The sequence below is a fragment of the Merops nubicus genome, unplaced genomic scaffold (genome assembly GCF_000691845.1).
Source record: "Merops nubicus isolate BGI_N331 unplaced genomic scaffold, ASM69184v1 Scaffold52463, whole genome shotgun sequence".
NCBI classification, from domain to species: Eukaryota; Metazoa; Chordata; class Aves; order Coraciiformes; family Meropidae; genus Merops; species Merops nubicus.
The window spans coordinates 1-11,625 of NW_008597916.1; the positions used below are offsets into that span (position 1 = coordinate 1).

At 39.3% G+C, this 11,625-nt stretch overlaps 1 protein-coding gene across 1 annotated transcript; it reads right to left on the minus strand.

Annotated features, from left to right (window-relative positions):
• Positions 1-1,703: 1,703 nt before the first annotated feature.
• On the minus strand, positions 1,704-10,559 carry LOC103769621 (DNA polymerase alpha catalytic subunit-like; the record flags this gene model as incomplete). The annotated part of the gene is made up of 8 exons (XM_008936836.1): positions 10,437-10,559; positions 9,303-9,399; positions 8,742-8,822; positions 7,865-7,980; positions 7,556-7,618; positions 6,020-6,118; positions 3,204-3,399; positions 1,704-1,862 (listed from the first exon to the last, which is right to left on the minus strand). Coding segments are annotated over exons 1-8 (934 nt in total), but the record flags the coding sequence as incomplete, so codon positions are not given.
• Positions 10,560-11,625: the final 1,066 nt, after the last annotated feature.

The following is an 11,625-nucleotide window of genomic DNA, read 5'->3' on the forward strand; positions in this document are numbered from 1 at the left end:
TTCCAAGCCTCAAACCACAATACCTTACCAGGGAAAGACAAAGAGAGAGAAAGACAAAATGGGTAAGGCTTATAAAACACAAAGTCTGTAAAAAGATCATGCTACCAATGAACCAAAGTGAGGAGACAGGGAAAATGTCTTGCAGAAGGGAAAGAAAAGGTAGCTTTTATTTTTTATTTCTTTACAATGTTAATAGGATTACAATTTTTGAGTTCACTCCTTAAGATAGTAAAGGGAGATAAGAAAAGTAAGCCTACAAAAAAATCCTTAAGTTTCTAAGAGTCTTATGATTATGCTATAGTATTTGCTCTTCAAGCAATACATTTGACATCACAGCAAATGAGGCATAAACAAAGATCGTGAACATATTAAACAAAAAGCAGTCTCAAAATTTCCCCTTCTACATTACTAATCGAAAACAGGTGCAGTCTTTATTATTCAATCCTGAAAAAGTCATAATGAGAAAAGAACACTCCTTGCATGCGAGGAACAGAAATCCTTTCATAATTATGTTCCATTCAACAACCACTGACTTAGAAGACAAAAAAAAGTGAAAAAGAACAATAGCTGGGTCTTTAAAAGTAGCAATTTTATATTAGAGCCATTGATTTCATCAAGATATCTATGGTTATTACCACTCCCATCACAAAGCTGCTCAGCCCAACACAGTCTCATATTTAAGTCTGGCATCCCAACTCACAAAAACAGGTGTAACAAAGAAACATCTCTGACTCAATGCTTTCAGCATCGACCCAAAAAAACTTCAACAACACATGGAAGAACCTTCCTGTAAACCTACATGAAGCACAAATTAGAAACCAAAGATCCTAAAAGTTGCTGATGCAATGAGAGGATGGATGGAAAGTGCTTAGAACAGCTGTGAACACAACTTGTGAGGGCTGCAATCAGAATGCTGCAGTTCTGAAGAGAGCTAAGATTCACACTTCAACTGCACAAAGTGTCTTTGGGATGTTAATCCAAAAACAATCTTCAAGATTTAGACAGTTTTAATAAAGGGATCTATATAGGCCTTGTATTTTAAAGGTCATCTTCTGTCCTTGGTAGACATCCCTTTCCTCTGTATAAAACTGTACAACTGCTATTTTCATAGAATCATAAAATCGTTTTGGTTGGAAAATACCTGTAAGATGATTAAGTCCAAGCATTAACCTATCACTACCAAGTCCACCACTAAACCATGCCTCTAAACACCTCATCTACACACCTTTTAAATACCTCCATGGATGGTGACTCCACCACTTCCCTGGGCAGAATCCTCCACTGGTTTACAACCCTCTTGATGAAGAATTTTTTCCTAATATCCAACCTAAACCTCCTTTCTAATAATCCATCAGAATTTTAATTGCTCAGTGGTTGCACCACTGAGAAATAAACATCAGCTTATTCCTGAAGTATTCAGGGTTTTAAAAAGGCCAATCAGCAGGTCACCAACATTAAGAAGTGCTAGAAGCACCCTCTGTACCTCCCTACTACTATACTAGATCAAGAGACGACATTCTTACTTCACCCAGTCATGGTGCCCTGCACTGAGGACACAAGTATAGAAAAAAAAAAAGAGATGAAAGTACAAGTTATAGAGAACAGAGAGACAGGGTAGCTAGACATAATTTATGCAAGTCTGAAAGTCTCAGTTACATAAAAAGAATCAGAATGGCATTTTCTGCCTTTAACTGAACAGTTACCTGGCTGACTGTACTGATCTTCATAAGCATCCAGCCAATAAAACCTTAACACTTGCTCATCGTTTTCCCCATTCACAAGTGGAAGGAGATCAGGGTCCAGCTGAACCTCTGTCACCACTACATCTTCATCCTCATCAGTTCTGTCCCAACATGAGATATCTGGGAGAGAAAAACTTCTGCAGGTTTTGCAGAAGAAGAAAGAAACACAAAGTAAAACTGTGCCTTTGCTATAACCACCACTGCTGATTTTTTTCAGCCCTATGTTCTTACACCTTTAGTTGCTCTTTCCACTACCAAGCAACATTCCCAACAGCTGGGTTTCCTCAGATTTCTTCTGAAAAGAAGGATGGAGTGACAAAGACAAACCCACATACAAGTACAGTTCTCAGTACACAATGCACAGGCTTTAAAAATCATACACCTCGTATTTCAGCCTTGGTCATTTAAGCTGTTACATAACAAATATATCCAACCATCCCCACAACCTGCTCAGTGGGAACAACAGATTATTTCAACAAAACTACCTTTTCAGTCATTAAATGTTTTAAGGTTTTTTTATAACTCAAATATTTAAGCTTCAAGTTATGGCAACACATGATTGAAGATTATTCCAAATAATTAAAAAAAAACAAAAAAAAACAAAACAAAAAAAAAAAAAGGGAAAGAAACTTTCCACCTCTTCTCAAAGCCACAGCTGCTCAGCATGTGACATTACTTTTACTGACAATACTTTCAGCTACAATATTATGAAATGTTAGTTTCATAGTTTTCATAGCAGTCTTCAGGGCTGTTTAGAATAAGCACCCTTAGCAATTTCTAATCTTTGTCTATTGGCATTGATTGTTCAATATCCACACTGAGTCACCTCAATGTACTGAAAAGTGTTATGATGTCATGTGCTAAATCCCAAAAAACACCAAGTATTCTCCCATCAAGTAGCTATCAGCATGTTCAATGTGACCATTTTAACATCACTACAAAAAAAACTCAGATTGCATTATCATCAGTCTGTCTGTATCACAACTATCCCACTGGCAAAGACAAATATGAAGATAGATCTAAAGTTTTGGGATACTGAAAAGCTTCCTGGTGGAAGAAAAATAAAGAAAAAGAGATTCTTACAAGGTAGATGTCTCTTTCTTCTCTGATTCCAACTTCTCTGTCTCTTTCTTTTCAATTTCCTTGTCTCTCTTCGAGTTTTCAGTAGTCTCAGGTCTAGTCTCCACATGCTCTGATTCCATAGGTTCATCAAAGTCCTCCTCATCAAAATCCATCATTCCCTGATCATCATCTGGAAGTGTTACACATAAAACTAAAGGCTTGAGCCATTATACTACAGCAGTGTGCATAAAGTACATTTTTATGCATGAAAGTAGTATACTAATAAAGCATCATATATGAGCTATTGAAACATCTAACTAGTATAAATTAAGAAGGGTTTTATTAATAATATGTCATATTTAAAGTTTCCAGAACTGGGTTTTGATTTCTTTTTGATACCTTCAGTAACTTTCTCTTCTATTGTCTTCACTATTCCCCCATTTTCAGTAGCTTTTTGCAGAGACTTAGTATCCTCTTTTTCAGAGACTATGACAGATTTTGCTGTGTAATTGGGATGTTTAGGATGAAATGCAGCTGGAGGAAGAGTTTCCTTTCTGAGATGATCAGGAGCTTTCTTTGATACAGGGGTGATTACCTGAAAGACATTTTACCCGTGAGTTTAAAAAAAATTATCTTAAAAGCAAAAAAAGGGAAAAAAAATTTAGCAGTCACTATTTGCAGAACTAGTAAGCAGGGCTAGAGGAAAAGCTCCACATACGTTGCAGCATGGCAGCTAAAACTCCTCAAAAGTAAACTTTAAATTCTATACTATCATTTGTACTGTGATGCATTTCTACTGTAATTTTAAAAAGTAGTTTACAATTGACATTTAATGAAGTTCGTGCTTATAGAATCATAGAATCATTAAGGTTAGAAAAGACCTGAGATCATCAAGTCCAACCATCAACCCAACACTACCATGTCCCCATGTGCCACGTCTACACCCTTTTTTTAAACACCTCCAGGGATGGTGACTCCACCACCTCCCTGGGCAGCCTGTTCCAGTGCCTCACCACTCTTTCAGTAAATGAATTTTTCCTAATATCCAATCTAAACTTCCCCTGGTGCAATTTGAGCCCATTTCATCTTATCCTATCACTAGCAACCTGGGACAAGAGACCAACACCCACCTCACTACATCCTCCTTCCAGGTAGTTGTAGAGAGCGAGAAGGTCTCCCCTCTGCCTCCTCTTTCTAAGCAACCCCAGTTCCCTCAGCTGCTCCTAGTAAGACGTTCCCCAGACCCTTCACCAGTTTCATTGCCCTTCTCTGGACCTTCCCCAGTACCTCAATGTCCTTCTTCTACTGTGGTGCCCAAAACTGAACCCAGTACTCAAGCTGTGGCCTCACCAGTGCTGAGTACAGGGGCACGATCACTTCTCTTATCCTGCTGGCCACACTGTTTTTGATACAGGCCAGGATGCTGTTGGCCTTCTTGGCCACCTGGCCACACTGCTGGCTCATGTTCAGTCAGCTGTCCACCAGCAGCCCTAGGTCCTTTTCTGCCTGGCAGCTTTCCAGCCACTTATCCCCAAGCCTGTAGCATTGCCCAGAGTTGTGACCAAAGTGCAGGACCCCCCACCTGGCAGTTACTTTCATGATTTTTCCCACCTATCACTACTCCATCCCTAAATTAAAACCTGTGTGTCAGCTGAGCATGTGACAATATATGTCAGGCAGTGACAGAGCCTGGAGCAACTGGGGAAGGCCAGTATGGCAAATTACACCCCTTCATATCAGCAATGAGTTCAAGATGCTTACAGGACACCACAGGTCTCGAGAAGACAGTGCTTCTCCATGGAACTTCTTCACGCTACAGACATGACAGGGAGAGTGAGAAAAACAAGGAAACCACATTTCAGCATGCTTTGCAAGCCTAAACTCTAAGGCAAGAAGCGCATATTTTGTTTTTCAGGCAGGACATCACTAGAGCAGCAGCTACAGAACTGCTTCTTATGGAAGATGCGTATTAGGTGGCCTCCACCATGACCAACAAGTCTCTGCATCTACTGGCCCTTAAACTGTGGCAAGGTCCAAAATCTTTATCTTTAAAGAAAGTTGTCATTTACAGATACAGAATTTAGAGTTGCACACAATCACTTCTGGAGTTTTAATCTCAGTACAGTTACTTCTGCTGTGGCCAACACCAAACTCAGCCCTTCACTCACCTTGAACAGAAAGCAAACATGACTTAATCTGCCTTCATCAACAACTTATTGCTAACTCAGCCAAATGAAATTATTCATACTTTTATTCCTGCTCATGTCCTGAAGTAGAAAGCATCGTTGCCACCTTGGGTTTTATTCCCATTCATTTTCCAAGGCTACATCCTTCATCCTCTTCATCTGTTTCATTGTCTAAAACCTCCAATTCCTCCTCCTAGGACCAAAGAAGTTATCATCTGAATAGCCTGTTTGGAAATTAGTTTCCTTCTCAATATTTCTCACTAGAAGTGACCACTGTGATTTGCACCATAAACACAAAGACCCTCTTTTACTCTCTCAGCCCCTTTTTTCTTTTTTGATTGCTTCTAGGCTTCAACACAACTGTGGAAACAAGTGCCACTGGTGATTATTTTCAGCATAAGAGTTGATGTCACGATTACACAGTTTCACAAATCAGATCTATCTACTCTACTCCGTTTGCCCTCTATGGACTCATATGTCATTGTATTTGCAGCTGTAAAGTCCTTCTCATTTACCAGAACTCTTAAGAAAATGCTAGCCTCCCATGCTTAGAAGCCCAACCCTCCTTTCACTCCAAAATCTTCCACTAGAGTAAACTTGTATCAATAGCTTCAATTTTCCGCTCGCTGTCCACTTCTGCAGAAGATGAGTTTCTCATCCTTTTCTACACCCACAAATACTCTTTCTTCTGCTTATTTCACTTTCCATCATCCTTTTCCCGCCACAAAGGTCTTTTCTACTCTTGGCAAATAGGAGACAAAGCAGCAGCTCACCTTCATGTGATGCACTCAACATTATAAAAACTTTCACGTGACAAATGCAACAGCTACAAACTATTACTATACTACAGATACAAAGACAGCTGTATTCTGTTTATGGATTAATATGGAAAGAAAAGACAAGCTAGGGAAGCTAACAAGAAAGTTAATTTCTAGAAGCAGAAATAAAAGACAACAGTATTCAAAAACCAACCAAAATACAGATTAACACTTATTAGTGAAAACTTTTTGGATTTTTTTTTGCGTTTACCTTTGAAGTTTGGGACTGTACAGAGAAAGGATTCAGTGGTAGTCCAGCAGATCTTTTCCTTTTCAGCATGATAATTGGTGGTGGACTTATCTGAACAGTCTGAATATTGCAAGAAAACAGAAAGCGACAAAATGAAAAGGTGTTGTTTAGGGTTTTCTTTTGCCTTGGTTAGTAACACTTCGCATCAAAGAGAAAGAAGGCACCAGTATTACTTACTTGCCTAGAGGACACATCTGATACACAGCTGAGCTATCAACCCATGAAGACAGACCCTAGACTTTTTTTGGTAAACAGTTTGAGAGGAAAAACTCGTCAATATGGGAACAGTTTTCAAACAGTGAGCATTTCAATAGCTAACCATGCCTTTAATGCACAAGTATCAGAATAACTGGTAGGATGTTCTCATCTCTCTACTGAAACAGTAGTACTGAGCACACATGCCTTAAGAAGGCAGAAGTGCTCTTTCGGCACTGTCACACTAGAGAAATCCCATTTTAATTTATTTACATGTACAGATATTTTATACTTATCCTTATCAACAGCTAACAAGAAAATTTAGAGCAACAAGCAACAAAGCCAAAAAAAGATAGCTAACTACTATTTAAGTAATTAGAAGCCATAGTGTAATTATTAGCATTATTGCCCCGATCATTGCTCCCCAAAAATTGACATTAAAATATATCTGCTTAATGATTTGAGAGTTTTGGATAGCCTAAGATATCATAACTCTCAGTCAGATATCATTGGGAGGGACAAAACAGTGAGGACACAAGGCCAAGAACACAATTTTACGTTGGAACACCCCTACCCCTCATACTGCCCTGTAAGAATGCATTATGCTTATTACAATACAACCTGTTCCAGTTCAGCATCACACCACCACCACAGCTTCATGGTTCACACATGAGCAACCCTTTCAGCTTTAAGAAATCGAGTGAAGGGGCATGAACTCATTGAAAAGTCATCAGTGACACGGGACAGCTTCACGTGAGACTGTCCAACCCTACTACAGCAGCCATCCTGCACTCCTAGCTCAGAGGACTCTCATCCAGTTCTCTGTAGCATGCCATGGAAAGCAGGAGGCAGCAGACAGAAGCTCAGGCTGTCATCTCCTGAAACAGTCCTCCCTCAGTTCCTCTTGTGAACCCAAACATGCCAGAGGGAGATACCCTACCGTATACTGGCTGCATCGCGGCGATGCATATGTGGTATCCACGATTCAGATGCAGGTAAGTCCTGTCCCTCCAAGCTGACCTTAACCTAGCAGGCTGCACTAGCACAGCCTCTACATCACATTAGTAGAATCTAGCTCTAACCAGGACATAGCACTTCTAGTTTATCAAACCAATAGGGTCATGCAACTTCTGCACGGTGGAGATGACAGGCAGACTGCATATATACACCAAGCAGATGTGCTAGGGAAGAAATCAACCTTAGATGAACAAATTCTAGGATGAACTTTATTTTCTTGGTATGTTCCACAGCAAGAAAAATTAATGGCTTACAGTGTTAAGCAGATTTTATTAATATACTTACTTCAGCATTAAGATCTTGGAGAATATCCCCTAGTAAATCATCCTTTGACAGGTCCACAGTTTTCTGTAAGATAACACATTGCCAAAAAGTTCTTATATGTGCAAACCCAATCAGGAGATCAGCAGTAAATGACCAAAGCATTTCTACGAAACACACACAACGTTTTCAGGAATGCTCCATACACAAGAATGTAATAATTTATGACTTGCAAGACACAAGAAACTAAAATAAGCCCTTGTTTTACACCACTCCCACTAAAGCACTGCAAACAAGTTGGAAATCTTTAAAGTAGAAAATGTAAAAACTTACATCTGTGTTTTTCTTCCCAGCGCTGGCCATAAACATAGACTTAATTGTGTTTGGCTTTGACACCACAGATTTTTTCACATTCTTTTTATTAGCCATAGAAGTTTTGACACCTTTTCCTAGAGAAAAAATATAAAATTGAGAATTCTACATTAGAAAAGCTTTAAGGGTCCAATTATTAGCAGGAACAGATAGCTGAGGTGATCTGTTTCTGCCACCTTCACACTGCTGGCTGAAATGAAGCCAAATCATCTTTCATTTGCTGTCAGTTTTGTAATGGCTGTCATACACACAAAAAAGCAAAACCCTACCAGCACCCTCTCCTAGTCACATCAACGATGATCTCTGCATATTCAAGTTTATATTCCAGACAAAGGACCAAGACACTTCACATAGAAGCATCTCCGGAAAAAACACAAGTGTCCAGGAGTTTGGCACCAGGCCTGGATTCTTGACATTAGACTCTATTTCTCAGTTTGCCATCAACTTCATAAGAGTTGGCAAAATCATTTGATCCCAGATCTGTAAAAGCATACAAGTATTTAGTGGCAAGAGAGATCACGCATCCTTTAGACACTGGCTTTGGAAATTAAGATCATTCCTAGATGCATTTGTTCTAGAAGTGAATATATATCCCACAGAAGACTAAAATCAAAATTGTCCTGGTAGTGCTCAAGTAGTTAGCAGTGATTCAACCTCAATTTGTGGACCTCTGTCTTCTGTATAATAGGGGCCAAACAAAATCCACAGTCACAGACACAGAATTAGAGCTTTAAGTAAACACACCATTTGGCCATATTCACCCCATACTGATGCCAAGAAGTTGTCCATTCTAGGTACCTTCTAAAAGCCATGTCTACAGTGGTCATGTTCAACCCACCTTTCTTACTGGAACCAAGAGCATCATCATCCAGATCTTCATCAAAGATTTCCCTTCCATCTTCTATATAACCCACTCCATCTGCAGAAAAACGAATTGTTAAATACTTACATTTTAAATTCTTTCTTCTGATATTTCTAAATATATTCATAACCATAAGTTTTACATTTTTCCCCTTAAATATAGAGCAAAAGTTATAAATGCAACAGTTTTAAAAACTACAGTGCCCTCAGCCGTATCTTCCATTAGACATATTATTACATGATTAATTAGAGATTATAAATTACAGTACTTCTCTTTAAAGTCACATCACTGATAACTGGAAATAAAATTTCAACAATAGCTGAAAATAATGGAAAAATATTTTCATTATCATCCTCATACACTACTATAAGAACAATGCAAAAGATTCACTTCCATACAAAAGCTTATCTTTTTGTGTCCTAAAACAATTTTTGAGAATGTACTAGCTATAACTTAGCTCAAATCATGAACATTATGAAGTCTAATTGAGTTCTAACACTTTAATCAAAATAACTCTCCAAATGAATCTTAACTTACCATCATCAACAATCCAGTCATCATCCTGACGTTCTCTGACCATCTTGGAGTATTCTTCCTCATCTATTTCATCATAAACACCTGCAAACTCCTCAACCTATGGTTAAGGTATACTGAGTATTATCAGTTCCCATATTGATACTTATTAATATAGCTCAGCAGTAACAACATAAAAGTTCCCAAGAAATGCATGGTTTCCTACACTGCTCACAACTAGTCAGCGCAGTTATTAATTCAGTTTAAGGTGGGGTTTGGAGTGTTTTTGGGAGTGACAAAAAACAAGTTGCCAATTTTTAAAATTATTACAGTATACTGAAACTCAGAATCTACTGAAGCACTGGCATAGATTTCATTTGAAACTGACAGCTTTATTGTTCACTTCACATTACAAAAATATAGGAATAAAAATAAATAAATAATAATTTAAAAAAAAAAAAAAAAAAAAAACACACCAAAAAATCATAGCAATGGAAGCTTCTGACCTCTGGCTCTGGTATAAAACACCAAGATGAGGTCAATGAAAACAAAGGTGATTTGATCTTTTATGCCTCAAAGTAAATGTATGCGTTAATGATCTATGCACTTCAAGCTTCTTTCGATTTATCCACCTCAATGTGGAAGTCACTTCCTGTTGGCATTACAATTAATTGGATAGTATTAGTGTTACACTGACAGATTTCAATTCTACCAGTTAAATACTTAAAATTTTGGGTTCTTTGTGGAAACACTGCATACCAGTATAAATGGATCTCAGTCAAGTAAAGCTCTGAAATTCATTTAAAGTTTTAAATAATTTGCAGCTAAGAAAAAAAAAAGTACTTCCTATCATAACATTAATTACATAATTAATTTTAAAAGTTGGTCTTTCCCTGTGGGACAGTTATCAAGTAATATCAAGCATGTCTGATTGATAGTTAATAAAACTGGCTTAGTTTGAAAACAGGAGCAAACAAATGCATGATACTAGAAAGCAGCAAAACAATTACAGTTACAGGCTGAAAAAAAAAATGCGGTTAAAGAACAAAAGTTGATCTGAAGAGCAGTTTTGTTTTATGTAACTTTTTTGATATATATAAAGGATAGTTAGGCATCTCAGGTCACATTCACTTTAAAAAAAAAAAAATTAATTTTCACCTCATATTTTATTTTTTCACCAGCTTTGGCCTTTTTCAGACGTTCCAGTGCCGCTTGCTGGCCTCTTCTAGACTTATTCTCACGTCTCGAACGCGATGCCACAAAACTTCCACATTCATGCATAGCTGCAATTAATTAAAACCAAGGTAAATAAGTTTAGTCCTGAGCTCCTGCTATCTTTCGTACTTAGTGTTCAGTGATGTATTAACAGATGGTTGCAGTTTTGCTTAAAATCAATACAGAGGCCTACTTGGCTAAAAGCACACAGTCAGTGAGGGCTCTCAATGAGCCAGCTCTGGAATCAGGGTGAAGGCACGGTCTCAGGCACAGAGATCAAACAGACTTTGTGTCAGCTCACATCCAGCAAGAAGCCACCACCTAGATTTCCAAAGCACCTTTCACATCTCTTATCTGAAAAGGATCCCCCCACCTCTGCCTTGGGAATTTCCAGCTCCTTTTATATTGCATGTCTCCATGACAACTCAGGAACAGACAGACTTAGGAAAGGCCTATATTGCTACAAAGCAGTAGTGGTTTTTTAGGTGGTTTCACAATATTTAAGAGTGCAGCTACATTGAAACAAAGTAACAATCTGTTGATGGCAGAAGGCAGCTCCTATTTCCTCTCATATTTTCCTCCCTTCCCAAGGCTCCCCCCAGCAAGGTGCTCTCTCTCTCCACTTGTCTTGACCTTTTCTCTCTTGATTTCAGAGACAGGAACGGGGACACTTATCTGACCCCATAAAATGAACGGTCGCAGTCCGGCTTGCAAAAGCAGATAACTAGCCCAGGAACACGACTATGGGGTTTGTGTACGGAGCCCAACACCCCGTCTGCATGCAGAGACCCAGGTCCAGCGCATGCGGCTGGGTCAGGCCAGGCCGGGCCGGGCCGGGCCGCCAGACCCCTCCTGGTGACAGCACAGGAAGCCGAAGTGCTGCGGGAGCTGCACCTCGACAGGGCCGCCGAGATCAGCAGCTGGGGATTTCTACCGCCCAGGTCTGAGAGGAGCTAAACACGGGGCATTTACACCGCCTGGTGCCAGATGTGGAAGGACTGCACGCTTTGGGTGTATTTATGCAAAATTTTCTCTCAATGGTTTCCGTTTACCGTCAGCAGGCGCCTAAGGCGACGGCTCCGTATTTACACCCCGAGCAGAGCCCAGCGGCGCCCGAGCTGGCGGCCCTGGC